Source organism: Meles meles, chromosome 3 (genome assembly GCF_922984935.1).
Source record: "Meles meles chromosome 3, mMelMel3.1 paternal haplotype, whole genome shotgun sequence".
Taxonomy (NCBI): Eukaryota; Metazoa; Chordata; class Mammalia; order Carnivora; family Mustelidae; genus Meles; species Meles meles.
In genome coordinates this window covers 113098653-113120307 of record NC_060068.1, presented here as the reverse complement: position 1 = coordinate 113120307, position 21655 = coordinate 113098653, and the positions used below count along the sequence as shown (strand labels likewise).

The 21655-nt window shown below is 48.0% G+C and overlaps 1 protein-coding gene across 5 annotated transcripts in view; it reads right to left on the bottom strand.

Annotated features, from left to right (window-relative positions):
• Positions 1-4569, bottom strand: part of ACSL6 (acyl-CoA synthetase long chain family member 6) — a 61851-nt gene extending 57282 nt beyond the window's left edge. For 4 of the 5 annotated variants that reach the window (XM_046000494.1, XM_046000487.1, XM_046000488.1 and 1 more), the window contains exon 1: positions 4431-4569. In XM_046000494.1, the coding sequence (XP_045856450.1) occupies positions 4431-4479 (49 nt within the window). In that variant the 5' untranslated portion in view covers positions 4480-4569. Of the gene's footprint in view, positions 1-3580; positions 3695-4430 lie in introns of all 5 variants that reach the window. The other variant, XM_046000489.1, reaches the window with a different exon arrangement.
• Between the last annotated feature and the right edge of the window lie 17086 nt (positions 4570-21655).

Genomic DNA, 21655 nt, shown 5'->3' with positions numbered 1-21655 from the left:
TGGAACGGGTGCCCCTAGGCAATGCACACGGCATGTGAAATGCAGGGTAGTGTCACCGTGGCCACTCACATGACCAGCTTGGGCTATGTTTCTTTGACGCCACCACTACAAACACAAAACAAAGCCCAGTGCCTGGGCTGGTATCCCAGAGCCTCCAGACCCCAGCCCTCGTGACCTCACTGGCCAAGAAGAGTTTGTCCTTAGATTTCCTTCACTCCTATGGCCTTCCTTGTCTTTCTTCAAACTGGTCCTTCTGCCAGGAATGCCTCATTTCCCTAACTCCCTCTCTGCAGGTCAGAACACTGTTCCTGCTTTGAGGAAGGCCTAGCTCGAGTTAACATTTAAGGGGACCGTTCTATGTGCTGGCCCTGCTCTTGACAGTTGATGCCAGTCCTCTCTTTAAATCCTTCTCCTTCCAAGGACCGCTCCCTTGCTTGTGCCCACTACAGAGCCTGCTGGAGGGCTCAGGCCCTGGATGCCCACACCTGGTGGTCCTTCCCTGGACTGCAAGTCTGAGAGGATGGTCTGGCTCCCAGGTCCTAGGAGTTGCTTCCCCTCTGTACCTCCCTGAGTCTCACTGACTCATCTGTTTAATGGGGATAACAGTACTACAGTGCTGTGGGAAAGATTACATGAAAAGCTTAGGGAATTATAGAGCACGGTGCTTGACACATGGTAGGTGCTCAGGGAAACAGCAGTCAAATCAGTACATTTGCAACAACACTTCCCCCCACACCATAAAAATAACCCTCTTCCCGCAGTACTTCACTGAATGGATATTTGAGTGCCTACATGTACCAAGCTAGTTACATGGCTAATGACAAAGTGCAGCCTATGTTAGACAAATGCCTGTAAATATTGCCTCCTTTTGCAAACAAGCCAGAGCCTTCTGCTCCCTTATCCTGCTTGTTACGTGTATGGGACAGCCCTGGGTCCCATCTGGGCCTGTAGCCAAGCCAAAGTCAGGCTTCTGAAGGTCAACCTGAGAGCCCTTACCATCACGTGGGACAGAAAACCAGACAGAGAACAGAATGGCCAAGTTCTGGCGCCCTCTGGTGTCAGTGTGCTGTCACTGGCAGGACTCTCGTATCCTACCACAAGCTGGGCCAGCTGAGGTCAGAACTTTCCCACAGGGCAGTGCACTGTGTGCAGATCACAATTTTCTTTTGTGAGGCATGCCCTCAGCTGTTCTTCCTGGAGCTCCACAATCTGTAAGGATCCTAAGTGCCTACTTGGGTCCGCTGTAATGGCTCCAGATCTCACACTTCTCCTCCACCCTAATGGAAGCCTGGAATCAGAAGAAGATCTGATAGGGCTGAACTCAGTAAGGATGTACCCATCTGCACCTGCCCCAGACACTTACAGTCAGATGGCTGCCACAGCAGTCTCTCCCACCTGGGCCAACCCCATTTCCCAGGGTCACAGCTTGGGCCTTCTACTTCCCCCTTCCAGGAACCCAGCTGTGACCTGAGCCCCCAACTAATCTTGTCCCAAACATCAACAGCCTCTCTGTGCTCTATCAGTCTCTTCCTGCTGGCTCAGCTGGCCACTGCAGCCTGGTCTCTGCCACCTAAAGAAAACCTCCTTTCCTCCAGAATCCCCTCTTCCCACAACCAAGGCTCCTGGGCACAAGACCTTGAAGACCGACTCCCCCACAGTTCTTCCTGCACCCCTTGGCTGGCCTGACTCTCTCTACCCAGTTCGGCCTATCTGCCTCTGACAAACATCCCTGTTTGCTGCAGAAGGCTATTAAGATGCCACCAGTGGTCAGGTATGTGGTTGAGCAGAAGGGACCTTGTCCAAGGGCACGGGGCTGCAGCAACCTAGAAGGAAGGATGCCCTTTCAGAAATTCACCTCTTCAAGGGGTGTCTCTTTGTACTTTGCCCAAGGGTGCCATATGGCCAGGCAGAAGTGCCCATTCATTGTTCCCACAGTCCTCTGAGTGCTCACCGCACAGAGACCAACCATGTTTTCCTGGGGCCAGGTGCAGCATCTGACTCAGGCTGGATCTATTTTATTTGTTTCCTCATTTACTGCTTATCACACAGGTGAGATATAGGCTTGCCTGGGACTCAGAGATGGCCTCCTCTGTGGGGAAGAGGACAGATGCATCTCTGGTTCTCCTAGTGTTCAGAGCATGTGGCTGCCTCCCCTAGACAGACAGTTCTTCCTCCAGGGGGCTTCCTCTTACCCTTCACATCATCCTCTCCCTGCAGTCCCCTGAAGGCAACCCTTGTCTCCTTAGGGCCAGAATGGGTGGCAAAAGTACATAACTTTACTAAAGAGTGACATCACCTTGAGGGTCATCTCCTGTTTCTAGCTGCGCCAAAGGGATCTGATAGCTGCCCAGGGACCCTAGAGATTACAAGGCCAAATTGTGGTCAGTCTTAGCCTAAGAGTTCTCTCTCTCTCTCCAGAGGAATGCTGGGGTCCAGGCAAAGTCCCAAGCAAGGTGGACACAGAATCTGGGAGCCCCTGTAGGTGCAGGGGGTATTCCATCCAATGGCTGCTACTCAGTCTCTAACTCCAACATCAAGTGTGGCATCTCTGAAGAATTTCCTGTTTGCATTGAGCAGCTTGCCCTGTACAGAAGCAGCTGCCACCTGCACCAAGAATCTCCCTCCCTGACCACTCCAAGGCCTCTGTACAGTCCCTCAATGAGGCAGATTTCCCATTCAAGGAGGCATGTGACCACTTTGGGAAATGCTCCATGATAAAGCAGACAGAAGTCCAATTTGAGTCAGTGCCCGCTGAACCCCAATTTCAGACCAAGTACCCAATACTATGAGAAGCTTTTTCTCAAAGGTTGCTGATTACTCCTGGCACGTGTGGCCCTGTGGACCTCAGACCTCTCCCTATATTTGCAGAAGACCAAGGTTCCAGAGATTTGCCCTTGGATCCACCACTGGGAGAGGGCCTACTAAGGATAGAGCAAAGGGTCCTGGCAATAGGGAAAGGCTCTGAGACCATCTCTCTTACCTGTGACCCCAGCTCTAGCCCAGACCTTGCCTGCTAGATGAGCATATTAGGCCCAGAATGGCCCTGCACAGCCTGTCCTCAGACACCGGCAGACAGAAGGAGCTTAGGGAGCTGAAGGGATTAGAGAGGCCTCATTCACTCCCCCAGCTCAGGGGAAGTATCCCTATGGCCCAACTCAGGGCAATTGGGTTGGGGGGGGGGTGATTACGTGGCCCTCCAACTCTCAAGGTTCAGGCCTGATACCACCATGTACTTAGCAATGATTGCTCACTTAAAACCTCACATCAAATCCCACTCTGCCAGATATTACCCATGTGACATTGGGCAAGTCAATTAACCTCTGAACCTCAGTGAGAAAGGGAAGGCACTACCAAACTCCTAGTATTTGCTGTGAATTTTAAATAATACATGTAAAACTGCAGGTAAGCTTTTCAAAAGGGTTGACTTCCCCTTCTTTGGCTCAAAAAGAACCTTATTACCTCCTCTGATGCTGCAGTCTGCATGTGAAAAAATATTTATTATTTACATTAACATTCAAAGAGTATTTGCTCTGGACTAGGTCCCTTTCAAGGCCAGTTTAAGGTTCCAAACTTCACATACCTTATCAGGCTTAAATCTGCAAATGGGCAGCCGGAAGTGGAGACCCTGTAGTGGTATTATACCCTGAAGGAACACGAGGCTCTCAGAGGGGACTTGCTGGTGCAGGCAGCAGAACTGGTGGATGAACGGGCCTGTGGTGAGACCCCAGGTGTGTGTGTGGTGGGGAAGGAGGAGGGAGGAGTGCTGGGCAGGGATTCGAGCGGGTCCTCATAGCCTTTTAAAAGAATGCAGGGGCGAGGAGCTGACTCCTATAGGGGGGGTGGGGGAGGGGAGAAGGCTGGGAGCAGTGGGGACACAAGCACTGGCCAGAACTGAGGAGTCAGGTGAACACCCTTCTACAGAAATCTTGTGAAGATTTCTGGCTCAAGGGTGGGCAGTGAGGGGTCTTGAGGAGACCCCTGCCCAGGATCAGGTGCTCGTTACGTCTCCCACCTGCAGTAAAACGTCGGGGACCAACACCCTTGGTTTCTGGATACTGGGGATGGACAAGGGTGCACCGCATCTGTCCCTTGGGTGACGGGTGGGCTCGGCCTAATCCGACCACGGATGGTGCTAGCTATAGGGGAGAGGGTGCTAGAACTGGAATGAGGTTGTTGTGCTGTCCTGAGAGCAAGGCCCCTCATGTCCACACACCTAGCTGCTTCTCAAACCCGAGCCAGAGCCCGCCAGAATTTGGGAGGTTCGGGGAACGAGCCGGGAGGCCAGGGTTGGGGGGAAGAGGCTTGAAGGGACCGCTCAGCAGCGGGACGGGGGTGGGAGCTGGGGGGGCGGGCCGCACTTCCACCCGGGGCCAAGACCCTATAGCGCGCTGGGGATGGGGGTCTGGGAAGAGGACAGAATGGGGACTTACCCGCGAACAGCCAGAGGGATCCCCCGGAGACGAGGAAGAAGGTCAGCATGTCTGTAAGCGGGGCCCGGCCTGGCCCCGCACGGCCTCCCTGGCCCGCAGCCCCGCAGCCCCAGCAGTCGCCGCGCCGCCGCCGCCGCCGCCGCCGCCGGGTATTTTTAGCCCCCGCCCCCCGGCTCCGCAGCGCCCCCCCTCTCCGCGCCGCTGCGGAGTCCAGGCAGGAGGGGGAGGGCGCGGCGCGCGCTCCACACCTGAGCCCCCTGCCAGCCCCGCAGCCTGCGGAGTCCGGGGCGCCTCCCGCGCTCCAAGCCGTGTCGGAACCGCCGAGGCCGGGCGGGGGAGGGGCCGGCCGCAGGGCCAACCAGCCTTCTGCGCCCCAGCCCCCAACGTCAGGACCAGGCGTTCTGGGAAAACGGGCAGGAGAGGGGCGCACGGGAGAAGAGCGCGGGACCGTGACGCCGCGCCCACCCCACTGCTGCGCGACCCTTACCCCGAGTGATTGCTGGGCAGGCTCTGGTGGCAGAGGGATTGCAGTCACCTGTTCTAAGAGGCACACGTGCCTGTGGGCCAGTTTCCGCTAACGCGGACGCCCCCTAGGACCCAAGTTTGCAGACACCAGGAGCCTCTGGGTGCCAAGTCCGCAAGCCAGTGAGGAGAGAGGTGGTGTGTCTGTATAGGCTCTGGCGAAGGGATTAGGAGGCCAGATTAGTGCCCAGATTCCCTGGGGACCCCAGACCTCAGATCTCCCCTTCTGGGAAGGTTGGATCTGAGGCCATCAAGGTCACAGGAGGCTCCATGTAGTCACAGCCTGCCACATGGGGTCACAGGAAGCCACATGGAATCACGGGTGTTTCTTGAGGACACAGGCGATCATGGTCTTCATACATAGCTATTTGTGGCACATGAGGCCTCAAGAAGCTCCTCATAGCTACAGTGAATGTCTATATGGCCACCCACAGGTGCATATGGCCACAATATTGGCAGAGGGGTTGGACAAGTTCTGTTTCAGTGTCTGGGATGGAGGGAGAAACCCCAGTTGTACATTCTTCCAAAAGAATAAGTATAGAATAAATGTAGATATCCTGCTGGGTCCTACACTTACACCTGGATTTCAAGGTCACCTCCTCCCAACACTCTTGCCTGTTCTCAAATTTGCCTGTCCTACCAGGCATCCAGCACCGAGGACAGCGCTCAAGCAGCCCAACCCAGAACACATGAAGAAAAGCGTAGGAAACCGGAGCTTAGAGGTCAGGTGGCATAGACTGGAAGAGCCGAGGTCTCTTCAGACTCACCAGAGACCACCTGCCCTATGTGCACATGTGCTCAACAACTTAGCATTTAGAGTGGGAGTTTATGCAGCAGCCTCTGCCTGTAGTACTAGTATACGGCATATGTGTGCCCAGCCCCAAACATATACACCCTGTAGGTGTAAATGTGCAAATGTGTGCCTGAGACACTTCCCATGTTTACAATAGGACCTTCCATCTTCTTTCCCACCGCAGGATCTGGACTCTGGGAGAAATGCTCCTGCTGGAACCCAGGCACAGCCTGGCAGGGACTTTGATGGAATCTCTCATGCTCCAGGCTTGGAAGGCTCCAAAAGGGTGTCATATGTCTGTCAGAATACCTCCCCCCCCCCCCCCCCCCCGCCACTAAACTCCCACTGGCAGCAGATTAACTGAAAACTTACTGGTGCCCAAAGGAGACCCGGGGGAGCCAGAAGGCTGGGCAGAAAGAAGGTATCTCTCCAGATCAGATTAGTCTATAGAGATGGGCAGGCAATTTCTCCACAGGACAGGAGGGCCAACAAAGAATTTCTTTGTGGAGCAGAGGGCCCAGAAGCCATGCTACTAGCCTTGGGTCCAGCTTTCCTCTACAGCACTCAGGTGCAGAAATGCTCCAGGCCCTTCTGTGGCTCCTGGCAGTCTCCTCTCCAGAGTGATGTCATGGGACACATTTAGCCTGGCCTCCTGCAGGATGTCGCATCCAGTTACTCTCCCTACAGATGTCTCTGCTACTTGTGAATAATCTGATTCGAAAAGATGAGCTGGAACAGTGACAGATTACAGCTTAACTGAGTATTTTTCTGTTTTCTTTGAGAGTGGCTTGCCTCCCCCTACTCCCTGAAGGGTGGGGATGGGAAGACTATGGGCCTGGCTGTGGAATCATGGGCCAGGTAGCTTTCCACTTTAGGCCTGTTCCTACCACTGGCTATAGGGACTTGTTCTTTTCTGTCTTGGCTCCAGAGGTCTCTTTCCCCTTCTGCGGGTATCCATCTACCGACCTTCTGTGGGCCTCAACAATTGTGACTCTGAGGCATCCAGACTGCATGGCTATGATAGCCATGGGACCCAGCAGGAGGGGACCCAGGACCCAGAGATACTTAGTTCATGCTGGAGGGCCTTTGGACTTCTCTCTTAATCAGCAAGTTCAGCCACAGTAGTGGCCAGCTCTTTTCACATCCATCTCCTCCCAGCTCAGCACCTCTGAGAGAGCAGGCAGGTAGGATCTTTCAGACCATGACACAGGGTCTGGTTCAGAGAATGCAGAGATTATTTTCTTCAACAGAGTAGGAGACCAGTGTCCAAGGAGCAGAACATCTGCCTTAGGTCATATGGCAGTTTTGGCCCTTAGACTCCCATTCATTCATTCATTCATTCACTCATTCAACTAATGTTCATTAATACATGTTTTGGCCCCCTGATTGGAACCAAGGAGGGGAAAAAGGCAAATAGGAAACAGCAGTAATGAGCAGTTCAGGTGGTGAGTGTGAAGACAAGCATTTGATCCTGGCCTCACCCAGGGGAGACATCCTGAAGGAGGAAATATTCTAGTGGGGCCTTAAAACTTGTCAGGCATCAAAGTGGGGCACCACTCCCAGTCCTGGCTGCAGTTCTGCCATGCTGTGCAGCCTTGGGCAAGCTTTTGTCCCTCTCTGTGTCCATTGGTACAAGGAGGGGCTAAGTCAAGGAGGTTTCTGAGCATCAGGATTAACTGGCCATGACTCTGCTGCCTCTTTATCATCACAGATGGCCACCTTCTGGTCTGTGAGGCCCAGTGTCCACCACTCTGTGTCCAGCCTGACCATGGCCCTAAAAGCCAGACAAGGATGGGCTCAGCCACTCTGGGCTCAGGTTTTCCTGAAGTTAGGTAGAATCCAGAGTACTCTCTTTTATAGCCTCCTATGCAGGAAGGGGTGGATAAGTGACTTAGACCATGCCAATGAGATACACCCTCGTAAACCTTTGATTCAAAAATCCAGCAATAAGCAAGAGGAAGTCCTATGTGTGGTCTCCATCTTACTGGCACAGGCTGGGAGCAAAAACAATGTCTAAAGGATGGTTTGTGGAGTTGTTCCTAGAAGCTGAGATCTGACCCTTTTTCTTGAACCTTTCCACAAATTCTGTGAGCTACTTAACATTCTTTAATGTGCTCCTTTCCTGCTTAAAATAGTCAATATGGATTTTATTGCTTGCAGTCAAGAATTCAGACTGACTTACTCACTGTCCCACTGCTAAAGGTCTTTCTAGCCCTTACAGCGTGACGCTCCCACACCCCCATCCTTGCATCCATGAGGAAATGGAAGCTCTAACTGGTGGGCCTGTGGGAGCTGAGCCCCGTTTTTGTTTCTCTCCAATTTGACAACCACAAATATGGAGAGCTGAGCCAGAACCTGAAACTCTATCCAGAGCGAAGGCTGGGAATATGTGATGAAATGGGTATAGATCTGCAAACAAGTGTCAACCCATGTCTTTTATTGAATAGTAGTATTTTCCCCCCAGATTAATACAATTGTTCAATGTAGAGATGTTAGAAAATATGGGAAAGATTAAACTACAGTCATTTGTAATTTCATTCCCCGAGGATAATGACCAATGTGGTTTTGTATATTTTCTAATAATAATAGTAATCATAATATCAAACATTCATATAGTGCTTAGTATGTACCAGGCATTCTTTCTTTTTTCTCTTTTTTAAAACATTTTATTTTTAAGTAATCTCTACACACAAATGGGACTCAAACTCACAACCCCAAGATCAAGAGTCCCATGTTCTACTGAATAAGCCAGCCAGGTTCATTATTTATAATGAGCATTATTAGCCAGGCATTATTTATAAGTATTTTACATATGTGTTACAGACTGAATTGTATCCTCCCCCCACCCCCGAAATTCATATGTTGAAGTCCTAACCGCCAATGTGATTGTATTTGGAGACAGGGACTTTAAGGAGATAATTAAGGTTAAATGAGGTCATAAGGGTGGAATCCTGATCTAAGAGATCTAGCATCCTTATAAGAAGAGGAAGAGACACCACGAGGGCACACACACAGAGAAAGACTCTGTTGAGGATGCAGTAAGAAGACAGCCATCTACAAGCCAAGTAGAGAGGTCTCACCAGATACCAACCCTGCTGACATCATGATCTTGGACTTCCAGCTGTGAGAAAATAAATTTCTGTTGTTTAAGCCACCCAGTTTGTGGTATTTTGTTATGGAATCTCTAGAAGACTGATATAGTACGTTAAGTCATTTAATCTTTATATCAGTCCTGTCTTTCCCCCATTCATAAGAGTTCAATAAATATTTGTTAAATGAATGAATGATGGATACAATTTATTCAGTACTGTATGCTTCTTTTTTAAAACCTAACCACATGGGTATTTTCTCCACGTTATTACCTCTTTAAATTTAAAAAGTGGATATGTGATAATCCTTCATGCATTTATTCAGTTAACAAGTATATGCTGAGTCCCTGCTATGTGCAAGGCATTGTGTAGGTACTGGGGATGTGGCAGTGAAGAAACAAATGGAAAGTCCCTGCCCACATACAGTGTGTTTGCGCCATAGAAATCCCATTGCCTAACTGTCAGACATGGACTGACCCATGCATTTGGGAAGGTTTCTTTTGATTGAAAGTTTTATGATGAGCCAACTAGACAGACACAAGCTACCAGATTCTCTACTTTTGAAAAGGCCAATTAAATGACTCAAAGGCTCTTAGTATTTCTTCAGAGTCATAGAAGGACAAAGATGAGTGCCTTGGAATTTGTCCTGAGTCCATAGGTCTGGAAGTTAGGGTTAATCAAGCCACCAGCACCAGATCCCAAGGAGACCCCTGGGTCTCCCACTTATACAAGGTCAGGATTTGATAGGAAATAAATCACATTTTCAAGACTTTGAAAAATGAAGCAAACAAAAATAACTGAAGAAAATATAGATGAATGTGTATACCATCTAGAGGTAGGGAAAATCTTGAAGTACAACATGAAGGCAATAACCACAAAGGAAAACACTGGTAGATTAGAAGATCTGACTGCACGCAAATTTTAAATGTCTGCATCTTAAAAACCACCATTAAGAGAATCTAACAGATAGACAGATAACTTGCAAAAAATATTTACACCACAGACAATAGGAAAAGGTTTTGACATGTTACCCAAATCAAGAAGAAAAAGACAAATAAGCAAAGAATATGAACAGGGAACTGAAGAAAGAAGAAATACTGCCCTTCTCTGCATAGCCAGCCATGGAAGCAAACAATGAAACTACTGCCTGAAGGTCACCATCCCTTTTCCTGTCTCCTTCCACCAACAACTGGTGGGGGTCCCCTCTCCCAGATATGTCACAAGGGCACTCAGAGGGCCACCATTCCAAAAGCTCCACCTCACCCATCTGGAAGGATCTCCCTGGCCCCCTTCACTATTTCCATCGCACAAGATTTCAGACCCTTCTTCCTCGCAACCACCTAGGCAACCTAGCCCAATGGCCACGCCAGATGATCTCAAAAAAGGAAGGTAGAGATCAGGAAAAAGTATGGGCATCTGAAGGTCTGACATTTTGCAAACCCCTTTTGAAAGGCGGTTTGGCAAGGTGTATCACAACACCCCCCCCCCCAAAATTCTTAACTTGAACTACTACCAGTGGGTTTGCTCAGGAATGAGCACACAGGGGAAACATTAGGAAGTATTTGTTCACAAGGATTGTCACTGCAATATCTTACAACAGGGCCAGACTGGAAACTGCCCAAATACTCAGTCACAAAGCTGAATTCATTTTTGTGCATCTCTAAGATGGTATATGCACTTCTGCCCAAAACACAATGATGCAGATCACTGCACAATGACACAGAGAGATGCTCATGGCAGGCAGCCAGCTGAAAAATGCAGCTTATGGAAACAGTATATTCAGTGCAGTTCCAATTACGTTTGAAAACATTTGTATATTCATGGGAAAAAATGGACAAACGATGAATAGCTTTTATCACTGAGTGATGGGATTATAAGGTCTTTTCTCTTCTTTGAATTCAACTGTATTTTCCAAATTTTCAACAATGAATAGACATTTTTTTAAAGATTTTATTTATTTATTTGACAGAGATCACAAGTAGACAGAGAGGCAGGCAGAGAGAGAGAGAGGAGGAAGCAGGCTCCCCGCCGAGCAGAGAGCCCGATGCGGGGCTCGATCCCGGGACCCTGGGATCATGACTTGAGCTGAAGACAGAGGCTTTAACCCATTGAGCCACTCAGGCACCCCTGAATAGACATTTTTGTAACAAGGAGAAATCTAATATCAGAAGAAGCCATTGCCCAGAACCCTCTCTCCGTTCAGAAAGGGCTGGCGTATCAAAGAGTGAAAGCAGGCCATAGGAAGATCTTTAGAGAATTCAGAAGGATATTCCTCCCAAATGACAGGAACGGCAGGGTGAGGAGAGGGTCAGTGCTACGAGACTCCTTACCCCCTGACTCTGTGGGCTCTAGGCATTTGCCCCAGGCTTCCTTTTCTCTGGCAGCCATTAGAAGTCCTCACTGACCTAGAGCTAGGGAGGGAGATGAGGGTTGGAGGTGGCCATGAGGACCTCTAGAGTGGCACATGTCAGCCCAGGAAGATGTTACAGAAGGAGGGGAGGCAGGCAGAGGCAGACTCTTTGGAAGGAGATCTCAGGGAAGGGCCAGGTACCAGGGAAGGCCAAGGAGATACAAATTTCCAGAAGACGACGATGCGTTCCTGGAGGCAGGCAAAATGTTCCCATCTCAGAGCTCATTATAGGGAACCAAAAAATCAATGCCTAAGTCATTGACCACATGACTCAGACCCAGGGAGAACAAAACCTGCTTTGGCGAGGCAGTGGTGGGGGGCGGGGGAGGGGGCTGCTCTCTTAGGTCCAGGAGAAAACCAAGAACACAACACAGAGCACTTCAAAGGTGGGAGGAAAACCACTAGAAATTGGCTAGAGGGTGCCAGAAAGGTGACAATGGGTCCTGCCAAAAGAAAACAACCCCAAGTACCAGGGGCTGATGACCCAGAAAGGCCAGCTGAGCTGGGGCTCAGGACATCTGGGCCAGTTGTCTTGTCCTCCCTAGTCCTAGAGGCCCAGGGAGGCTAAGGGACTTGATTTCGGTCACACAAAAAACTGAGATGAGGATCAAACCAGACCTTAGACATTCTAACTCCCAGCCTAATGTATCATCCACTACCCCACAGGGAGAATTGTTTTTTTAATTTGATAATAATAAGTAATCCCTCTATGATAAAAATTATTCAAAACTATATGAATGCATTATTTGTCATCCAATTCAATTTAGGAGGTAAATACAGACAGAATTCCAAAACTCAATTTTTAAAAAACTAAAAATAGATAAACCAATGTCAGACATAAATATAGGCACAAAAATCCTAGATGAAATCTTAACAGGCAGATTAAATATGTAAATTGAACTTTCACTGAAATAAAAGAGATCCTAGCTTCAGGGTGCCCGGCTGATGCAGAACAAGCAGCCAGGGGTGGTACCCACAGATGTATGGAGTGTCAACCAGGTGCAAATGCATGGTGAGCTCCAGTTCTGCTCCCACAGATAAAAGGATGTTAGGATTATCTCTATACCAACTTCTTTAGCAAACATTGCTCTTACTATCCCCTTTAGTTCCATCCACAACTTTACAAAAGGGGCTACCAAGTTCACACAAGGAGACTCTATGCCCTGGTCATTGGTAACTGGTCCAATAGCTGGACCCATCGTCGTTCTTTCCTGGGAATTTGGGATTGGAATTTTAGTCCTTTTCTGCGGAGAGCATACATTGGCAGAGAATGTGAAAAATGAAGCAAATGTGCCCAGAACAGCAGAGATGAGAAACAGAAAGGAATTCACTGTCAGGTTCTCTACACGGTCAATGAGGAGTGGGGAAAGTCAGTGTAGAACAGGAGACCAGAAAAGCCATCAGGCCCACTCTGCTGCATCTCAAAACAAATCCTGGGGAAAGATTTTCAGCCCATCGATAAAGGAATGGGAGTTTTCAGGGACCCTCATTTCTGGCTGTGCCCACATCCCTGATATCAGGGCATCTGGCGAGCCCAGCTGTATCCCTGCATTTGGAACGCGTGAGGTACTTTCCAGGGACCATCGCAATCCTTTGTGCTAATAATACCTAATTTTGCAGCTGAAGATATCCAAGCTTAGAGAGCTGAAGTAACTTACCCAAGATCCCAAGGCAGCCTGAGATGTGAATCCAGAGACATTCAGTTCCCCGAATTGTGTTCTTTCCATTATACCTACAGACAGGAAAATTGGCAAAAGTCACTTAAAGAGGAATCCACAAGAATCCCACATCTTTTCTTAATAAAACCTCTCAAAATTAGGAATAGGAATTTTTTTTATGTAAAAGAAGAGGAAAAAGTTAATTTCTTGGGAAGAGGACATTCGAATTTGGGAGTCAGTATATCTTTCAGTGGGAAAAGATGGCAAGTTTAACTTCAGCACCCCCAGTAATCACAGGCGTTGCTCTCTTCCCCAAAGCTGTGATGTGGTTTATGTGTGGGCAAACCCCAGATGGAAGGAAAGAGAACATCCCTTGTATCGCAGAAATACCAGGGCCAACCACGAGCTCTCAGTGATGACACAGCAGCAGGGAATTCACCCAAAATACCAGGGCATCCTGCATACATATGCTACACAATCCCAACTCCATCCAAAATAATTACAAAAATACATTTTTTATTTATTTCAAAGATTTTATGTATTTATTTGAGAGAGAGTGCACGTACCTGTATGTCCCTGGGGGGTGTGGGCGATGGGGAGGGAAAGAGGAAGAGGGAGAAGCAGGTTCCCCATTGAGCAGTGAGCCTGACATAGGGCTCAATCCCAGGACCCGGAGATCAGGACCTGAGTTGAAGGCAGACACTTAAAACGACTGAGCCACACAGGCACCCCTCAAAAACAAATGAAATATATATTTTTTATGTATATATATATAAATTATATATATATATATATATATATATATATAAAATTTTATTTCTTTGACGGAGAGACACAGTGAGAGAAGAACACAAGCAGGAAGAGTAGGAGAGGATGAAGCAGGCTTCCTGCTGAGCAGGGAGTCTGATGCGGGGCTCGATTCAAGGACCCTGGGATCATGATCTGAGTTGAAGCCAGCCGCTTAATGACTGAGCCACCCAGGTGGCTCAAAAAATATTCTAAATCTATAGATTGAAAGTTCCCAAACAAGGAAAACATTATGGGATGTGAAACACCCAAGATGGAGCTGTTGGGCCAAGGATGTGATGAAGAAATGAGTTTCACAAGGTGAATTGCCACAGACCTTGGGGTAAGGAGTGAGGCAGGGGACTCAGCTGCCAACACCTGTGGAGAGTCAGACTGAAACACTGCCACCCCCTCCAACCAGGTGGGCATCACCCCCTCCAGTTAGCACTTGGGCTGCCTTCATCTCGTACTCAGCCTTCTGGCATTCAGGAGACACTCAATGAAAGTTTGGTGTTGTAGAATTTTAGAATGACAGAGAAATCATTAAGCAGATATAAACACCCATAGGATTCATCCTGGTGGAGAATTAGAAAAAATGTACCACACAGGATTTGTGCTTGAGTCAGAGTGAGTCTTTTGGTAGCAGGGAGGATGGACCTCTAAACTCTGCCCTTATGAAAGATCAGGAAGGATTTCTTCAGGTGGTGAGGGGGCAGCTGAAGGAAGACAGAGCACTGGGGAGACAGGTCCTCCTTCCAAGTACCTCTGCTCCCTCTGGACTCCTTCCCAGGACCCTGCCCCACAACATACACACACATTCAGCCCCTCCTCCTCCTCTTCTTTGGGTTCTACCATTCCCATCACTGTGTTCCTCAGGGACAGATCCTCTTGTCAGAGTACGAAGTTCAGGGGCTCTAGCCAGCCGCAAGCGCCCAAGGCCTGTCTCTGCCGAACCTCCTGCTTTATTAACCCCAACTCCCTCCACATGCTCTCTGTTCCACTGGGTTTGTGCTCTTCCCAGGACACCTGTTTCCGTGGTTCCTTGGCTGGGAGGATCATGTTTCTCCTGTTGCACCCAAATATCTATGCATCCAGAGCAGACTGTCTTTCCAACACAAGCACAAATGACCTCACTGGGGAATATCATTCATATCTCTCTGAGGACAGGAAGGCATGCTCATCTGTGCTCCTGTTTTGGGGTCTTCAAACTGAGTTCTGCCTCCATATGTGGATGGAAGATTCAAAGAGGAAAGAAAGTGAGTGTGTAGAGGGTAGAAACTCTAAGAGAAGCAACTAAAAATGGTGGTACTAAATAGAAATGTTTATATGTCTGAATATTTATTATGAAAATATAACAGAAAAGATACAGAAAAAAATAGTACATTCACAAAAGCAACAACAACAAAACCCCAGAAAATAACTGGGTGGTGGGTGAGCATCTGGGTGGCTCAGTTGGTTAATTGTCTGACTCTCCGTTTCAGCTCAGGTCATGATCTCAGGGTCATAGGGTTGTGGAATCGAGCCCCACTTTGGGCTCCGCGCTCAGCAGGAGTCTGCTTGGATATTCTCTCCTTCTGCCCCTTCCCCTACTTGTGTTCCTTCTCTCTCTTAAAAAAGAAAAAAATGTATAAATGACTTAAAAATAAATAAATAAGTAAGAAAATAGTGGGACTAAACAAGATATGTATGGGACATAGGGGAAGGATGCTATAGAACTTCGTAGAATGACATAAAAGAAGACTTCAGTGAATGGAGAAACTAATTTTCCTGAATGAAAATACTAGATTAAAAAAATGTCACTTCACTCCACAGATGGGTCTATGTTTAATGCAGCTTCAATTTTCAACTCAACAAATGGATTTGAATTTAATTTAAAGAACTTACCTATAGGGGCGCCTGGGTGGCTCAGTGGGTTAAGCCTCTGCCTTTGGCTCAGGTCATGATCCCAGGGTCATGGGATGGAGCCCCGCATCCGGCTCTCTGCTCAGAGGGGAGCTTGCTCCCCCCACCCCCCGCCCCTGCCTCTCTGCCTACTTGTGATCTCTGTCTGTCAAATAAATAGATAAAATCTTAAAAAAAAAAAAAAAAGAACATACCTGTACAATACTGGCCGAGAGTCGTCTTTGAAAGGAGAATAATACTAAAAACTAAAAGGCCGAAATAGGTAATGTAATGGACAGCACAAACATTAAGTCTGTGACACCAGTGCAGAAATCAGACCAGCTGATAGAAAGATCAAATACGAAATCAAAATATTACATGAAATTTTAAAAATTTCACAATCCCCAAATATTGACTATATGAGGGGCTCCTATAAATCAATGAGAAAAAACACGTTTGGAAAGAACTGGGTGAGAGGATGACTAAGTAGTGAAGGAAAGAAAATACAAAAGGCTAGTAAAAATATAAAAATTAGTCCCACAAGTAATCAAAGAAAATTCAATAGCAATCAGGTACATCTTTTTTTTTTTTTAATCAATTATCAAGGTTTAAAACATGGCCATAGATTCCTCTGGAAGGAGTTTAGGACAATGGTTTGGATCAGCCTGTTTTGGGTGGGAGGGCAATTTGGCAAAATGTATAGAAATTTGAAGTAAAGCATATTCAGTCCACAATTCCACTTCTAATACATACAATTCCTTGGCCCTAGGAATTTATCTTCAGGAGATAATGTACAGAAATAGCTATAGATGAGTATTCAAAGATGTTTAGCATGATGTTACCTATAGGATAAAAAATTCAAGGCAACTTCAATATCTAAGTGGGTTGGATAAAACAATTAGTGTGTACACATAGCACAAAATATTTTGCAGCCATTAAACACAATGGCATAAGAGAATACATAATGATGCCAGAAAATGTTTACATTGCATTAAGTGAAAACAAGTTATGATATTCTAATGACAAATACTTATGGCATGGCTACCATATACCAGTGAACAAAGTAGATAAAACTCATACTCTCATAGAGCTTTCATTCCCTTCTAAAATCTGTAAACTGGAAGATAAGGTATGGTTCCAATTAACAGAAAGATGTAGTTGGAAGGATGTCAGGAAAGACAGAGATCCATGTGTCAAAAGTAAGGGACGGCCTCTGAATTTGGGACTGAGGGTGGTTTTTGTGCTCTTTCTTGGTGCTTGTCTGAGTTTTCCAAACTTTCTGTAATGAACATACATCACACTTGTAGCCAGAAAAAAAAGAAACAGCAAAACTGAAATGTCATCTCTTTTCAAAGAATGCAAGTGGAGACCTATGAAGTAGGTGGCTTTTCAAAACGGATTTGGGGCACCTAGGTGGCTTAGCTGGTTAAGCATCTACCTTTGGCACAGATCATGGTTCCAGGGTCTTGGGGTCCCGTCCCACATTGGGCTCCCTGCTCAGCGGGCAGCCTGCTTCTCCCTCTGCCTCTGCTGCTCTCCCTGCTTGCTCTCTCTCTCCCTGACAAGTAAATTAATAAACATTTTTAAAAAAACAAAACAAGGACTAGGTATAAACACATCACCCCAGCTATGGAGAAGATAGGCTGGGGTGGGTATGGAGGTGGTGGGGAAGGGCATCATCAGCAGAAATGCATGTAAAATCCAGATAACACAGGATGAGCAGTGGGAGGAGAGAAAAGTCCAGGCCAAGGAACATCTTAAAAGTCTTTCTCTAATATCCTCCCACAGAATCATACTGATCCTGATCACAGCTTCTTTCCCATGAGTCAGTGCCCTCTCATCACCATGAATGGTGAGGCCCAGGCTTCCCCAGAGCAGCCAGGACACACAGACAGGTGGCTCACTGCCTTGACTCAATCCTTCCTAACCTGGCACTTTTTTTTCTTTTTTTAAACCTCTACTGCCTTTTTAGAAATTGACTTTTAGATTTGATCACTAATTATTCCATCACTTGTTCACTTTTATTCATCAAATGTTGTCCTTGGGCCCCCTCCAGGCAGTGGGTGACTGAGATCCTTTTCCATACCTGAGTTGTTAGAGATCCCCTCATCCCACCCTCAACAATCAGGGCAGCCAAGTCCAAGCCAAGTCTCTCTTCCACAGAGACCTAAGGTCTTGGAGTCAGTCACGGGTGGATCTTGATCCCCGGAATTATAGACATGGTCTTTCCATGCTGACCATCCCTCATGTGGCTACTTTCACTGGTGTGGACCGAGCTCTGGGATGGAGTTAGGTGTTTTCTCCTCGTGGCATAAGCTAGGAAACAAGACAGCTCAGAAGGAGGTTAATTCTTCAAAATTTGATCATAACACATACAGTGGCTCAGCCCCAGCTTATTACTGGGCTTCTCCCAGGCCAGGTCCTACCCTCACCCCAGAGCAGTCTCCAAGGGTGACCGGGACTGCTGGGACCCTGTTCCAGCCCTCTCTTTCCAGTCAATCACTTCTGAGACTCCTCTTCCATCACCCTTATCCTCACACATCTCACACAACCACTGGCACTCATGCTGTTCTTCCCACCATGCCAGCTGTTGGAGCTCTACTGTCTCTTATCCTTCATGTCCACTCCTGCCCAGCCCCAAATCCATGCTGCCCATTCCCCAACCAGTTACTTGGTCAGCGCGCAGGACTTCCCATCTGCGCTGATCCCACCAGGAGTGGGCCTCTCCCTCTTCTTCGCACTGCATCCTTCCCTGGGTGGGCCAGCTGGGGCTGCAGGCCAGAGGCGGGTGCGGGCAGTCGCAGTGTGTTGCCCCATCCAGGATCCACATCCTTGTCGTCATCGTGCTTTTCTTACCCACCAGTTTCGACGTAGCTGAAGGGAAACTATTTTCTCTTTCACTTCCATGACAACATGCTCCCTAGGCTTTCCTTCCCCCTCATTGCTCCTTCGCATCCCCTTTTGCTGGCTTCTCCTCAGGGGCAGTCCTGCCTCCAAATACTGCCGGGCCCCAGGGCCGAGTCTGCAGATCACCATTTACACTGACTCCTCAGGCGTCCTCTTCCAGTCTCGTGTTGTGAGTACTACCTATGCACTAGTGACAACTCAACATTCATGACCCAGTCTGATCCCTCTCCTGAGCTTCAGACTCCTCCATCCAGCCTCCCGCCTCATAGCTCCCACTGGACGTCTAAATGGCATCACCAGGGAGCCATACCTGTGTGGACATGAGGGTTGCTTTCCCAGCATCCATTCCATCCCCGTTTTGGTAAGCAGATCCTCCTACCCACAGCGGCAGGAGTAGCCTCTAGTGAAGAAAGTTAGGGTAACCCCACCCCTATTTGCCACAGTGATTGGTGATTTAAATTGGTTCCGTCAAACTGAACAAAAGTTCAGGACTCTTGCTTAATCATTGGTCAGTAGAAGCTTCTTCTACTGGGTGACAGGACTGAAACCCATACAGCCATTCTGCTCCACCAAGGGAAGCCAGATTGAGGACAAAGTAAGATTTGAGGACCCATGGAGAAGCTCTGATCAAACCAGGCCTAAATTCTGGACTTTACAGTTGTCAAGAGTCAATACCTTTCCCTTGATGTTCAGGCCAGTTTCACTCATACATTCTATTACTTGGCAATTGGAGAATCATGATCCATAGAAGAGCAAACAGAACTCTCATATTCCCACTACCCCATTAACCTGCTTTTTTGTGGTCTTCTCCATCTCAGTTCATGGCAGCGCATTCCATTCAGCGGCTTGATCAAAACCTGTCAACTCATCTCTGACTCCTTTTATACTCTCATGCCCCATATCCTGTCCTTCAGCTTCACTTGGCTCTACTTTCAACATATAAATGGAGCCCATCCATGCCTAACCTTGACCCATTGCTGTCTACTCTGTCACAGCAGCCAGACTAATTTTTGAAAAACCTAAATTAGATCCCGTCATTAGATTGCCGTAAAATCCTTCAACTTGGGACTAGAATCCAGGTCCAAGGCTATCTGTGATCTAGCCCTGCCCACCCTTCAGACTCATTCTCTTCCACTGCCCCCTCCCCATCTACACTGGTCTCCTTTTCCTCAAGGACTCCCTGAAACCCATGATAGGACTTGGCTCTGCTCTTCTAGACCCCTATTTTTCTTACGGTTGCCTGTCTCTTGTCCCTCATGTCTGAACTCATGCTCTCTTTCAAGGAAGCCTTGTTTGAGGACCTAGTCTCCTGGCGCCCACACAAACTTGATCATAGTTCCTTGTTTTATTTTACTAATAACACGTATCACTATCTGCAATTAACCTCTTTGTATTCACGTCTTTATGGTAGGTCCCTCTCCTGGTAGCTCCTTAAGGGCAGACCCAGTCTCTCTTGTTCATTGCTGGATCCTAAGACTGAACATTCATTGTGTTTGGACAGAGCATGAATCCAGCAATATATGTGGCCACCACACAGAAGCAGAAGGTGGCCAAGCCTCACTCACATGTGATGCCCTGCCCCACGGCAGTAGAAGCCAGCGTTCTCTGTCAGGCATCTGGACAGAGCAGGGTACAGAGGCAGAGGAGAGAGTACAGAGGACAATCTGTGAAGCTTTCAGGAACCGGGGCTTCCAAGGGTAGTTCACATCAGTTCCCAGCTGCGCGAATGGAAAAAGCGTCAGAGAAAAAGAGCCCAAGAAACTTCTGTGGCCGCAGTCATGGGAAGCCCCAAGCAGAGAGGTTGTGGGGGGAGGTGTGTGTGGGGAGGACTCAAGTCACCCTGAGGTCTTTGGTCACAGATTCCACATGTGTTGGGACGGGGCGGGGGGTAGCCCTAGAGGTCCTGACACCAACAACCACATTGACCACTGCAGCTTCATGGGCAGAAGATGCCATCTGGGAGAGTGGGCACTGGTGTCACCACGGGCCTCGGGTCAGGTCCAGGACTCTGCTGGACTGAGGCCACTCAGGCTCAAGCTGGGGAGGGGGTACTGTACACATTTCCTGGCACACACTTCCTTTCTCCTTTTAGATGAGCAAATGTTGTTGCTGAGGCCTTGGCCACAGCTTCCTGCCTCCTGCTGAGATCTAAAGCCACAGTCACTGTCTTAGTGACAGCCTTGCCAGACTAGCCTTAGTTTCAGAGACACAGAGCTAGGCGCCCTGTTCCCACTCCCAGGCTCTCCCAAGATGGGGGCTCTTATGATCTGGAGACATGCTTAGTGGTAGCCAGCTTGCTGTCCTGGGGAGGCGCAGACCTGGCTCTGGATGGACGAGACAGCTCTGGGAAGACCTGCACTCGGTATGGGCAGGGCAGAGCACGCTATCACTCCAGCTCCATGTTCTGGAAAATCCCACAATCTGCGGGATTTTTTTCACTTATGTATCCTAAACCCTTAGAACAGTGTTTGGCAATTAGTGGGGGATTAACATTAGTTCAATGAATCAATGAGTATATGCATGAACGAATGAATAACAGTTGTTTGTTTACTTTTTGGTGAGCTTCTTGAGGGCAGGGTCTGAAAAATAAATCACCTTTCTATATTCAGCTTTCAATGTAGGATTTTATACAGAGCAGATATCATTAAATTATAGCCCTTGGCCTGGCACTGAAAGCTCCTGCCGTCTACAACTAAGCTTTCTTGCCAGCCTCATTCAATAAAATAGGGTGGGAAGAGGTTTTGGCTGAAAATATGGCACCTGGGTTGACTTTGCCCTCCTCACTGTGGGTGACTCCTGGCCATCCACTCTGTTGATGCCTGGATCATTGCATGAATGGGACAGATACTGCCAAAATCTCCTGCCAACCATCAGTGGACAATTGTATTTAAGTGTGAGTGATTCTAACATCCAAGTAAGTGTGTGGGCATCAGCTTGAACTGTGTGTGACCACAGGACACGGCTCTGGAGGTACAGTTGCAGGATATTGTTGGAACCTGGGTCTTTGCCAGTAAGGGCTATTTCCTGCAATGGTCCCAATGGTCCCAATTCCTAGAACTGCAGTGGGGGAGGGGGATTACAAACCAATGAGGAGGGGACCAATTCTTCACTAAATGGTGATGGGGAGAATGGCTATTTAATGGGGAAAATAAGTTAAAGTCCCACCTCATGCTACACAA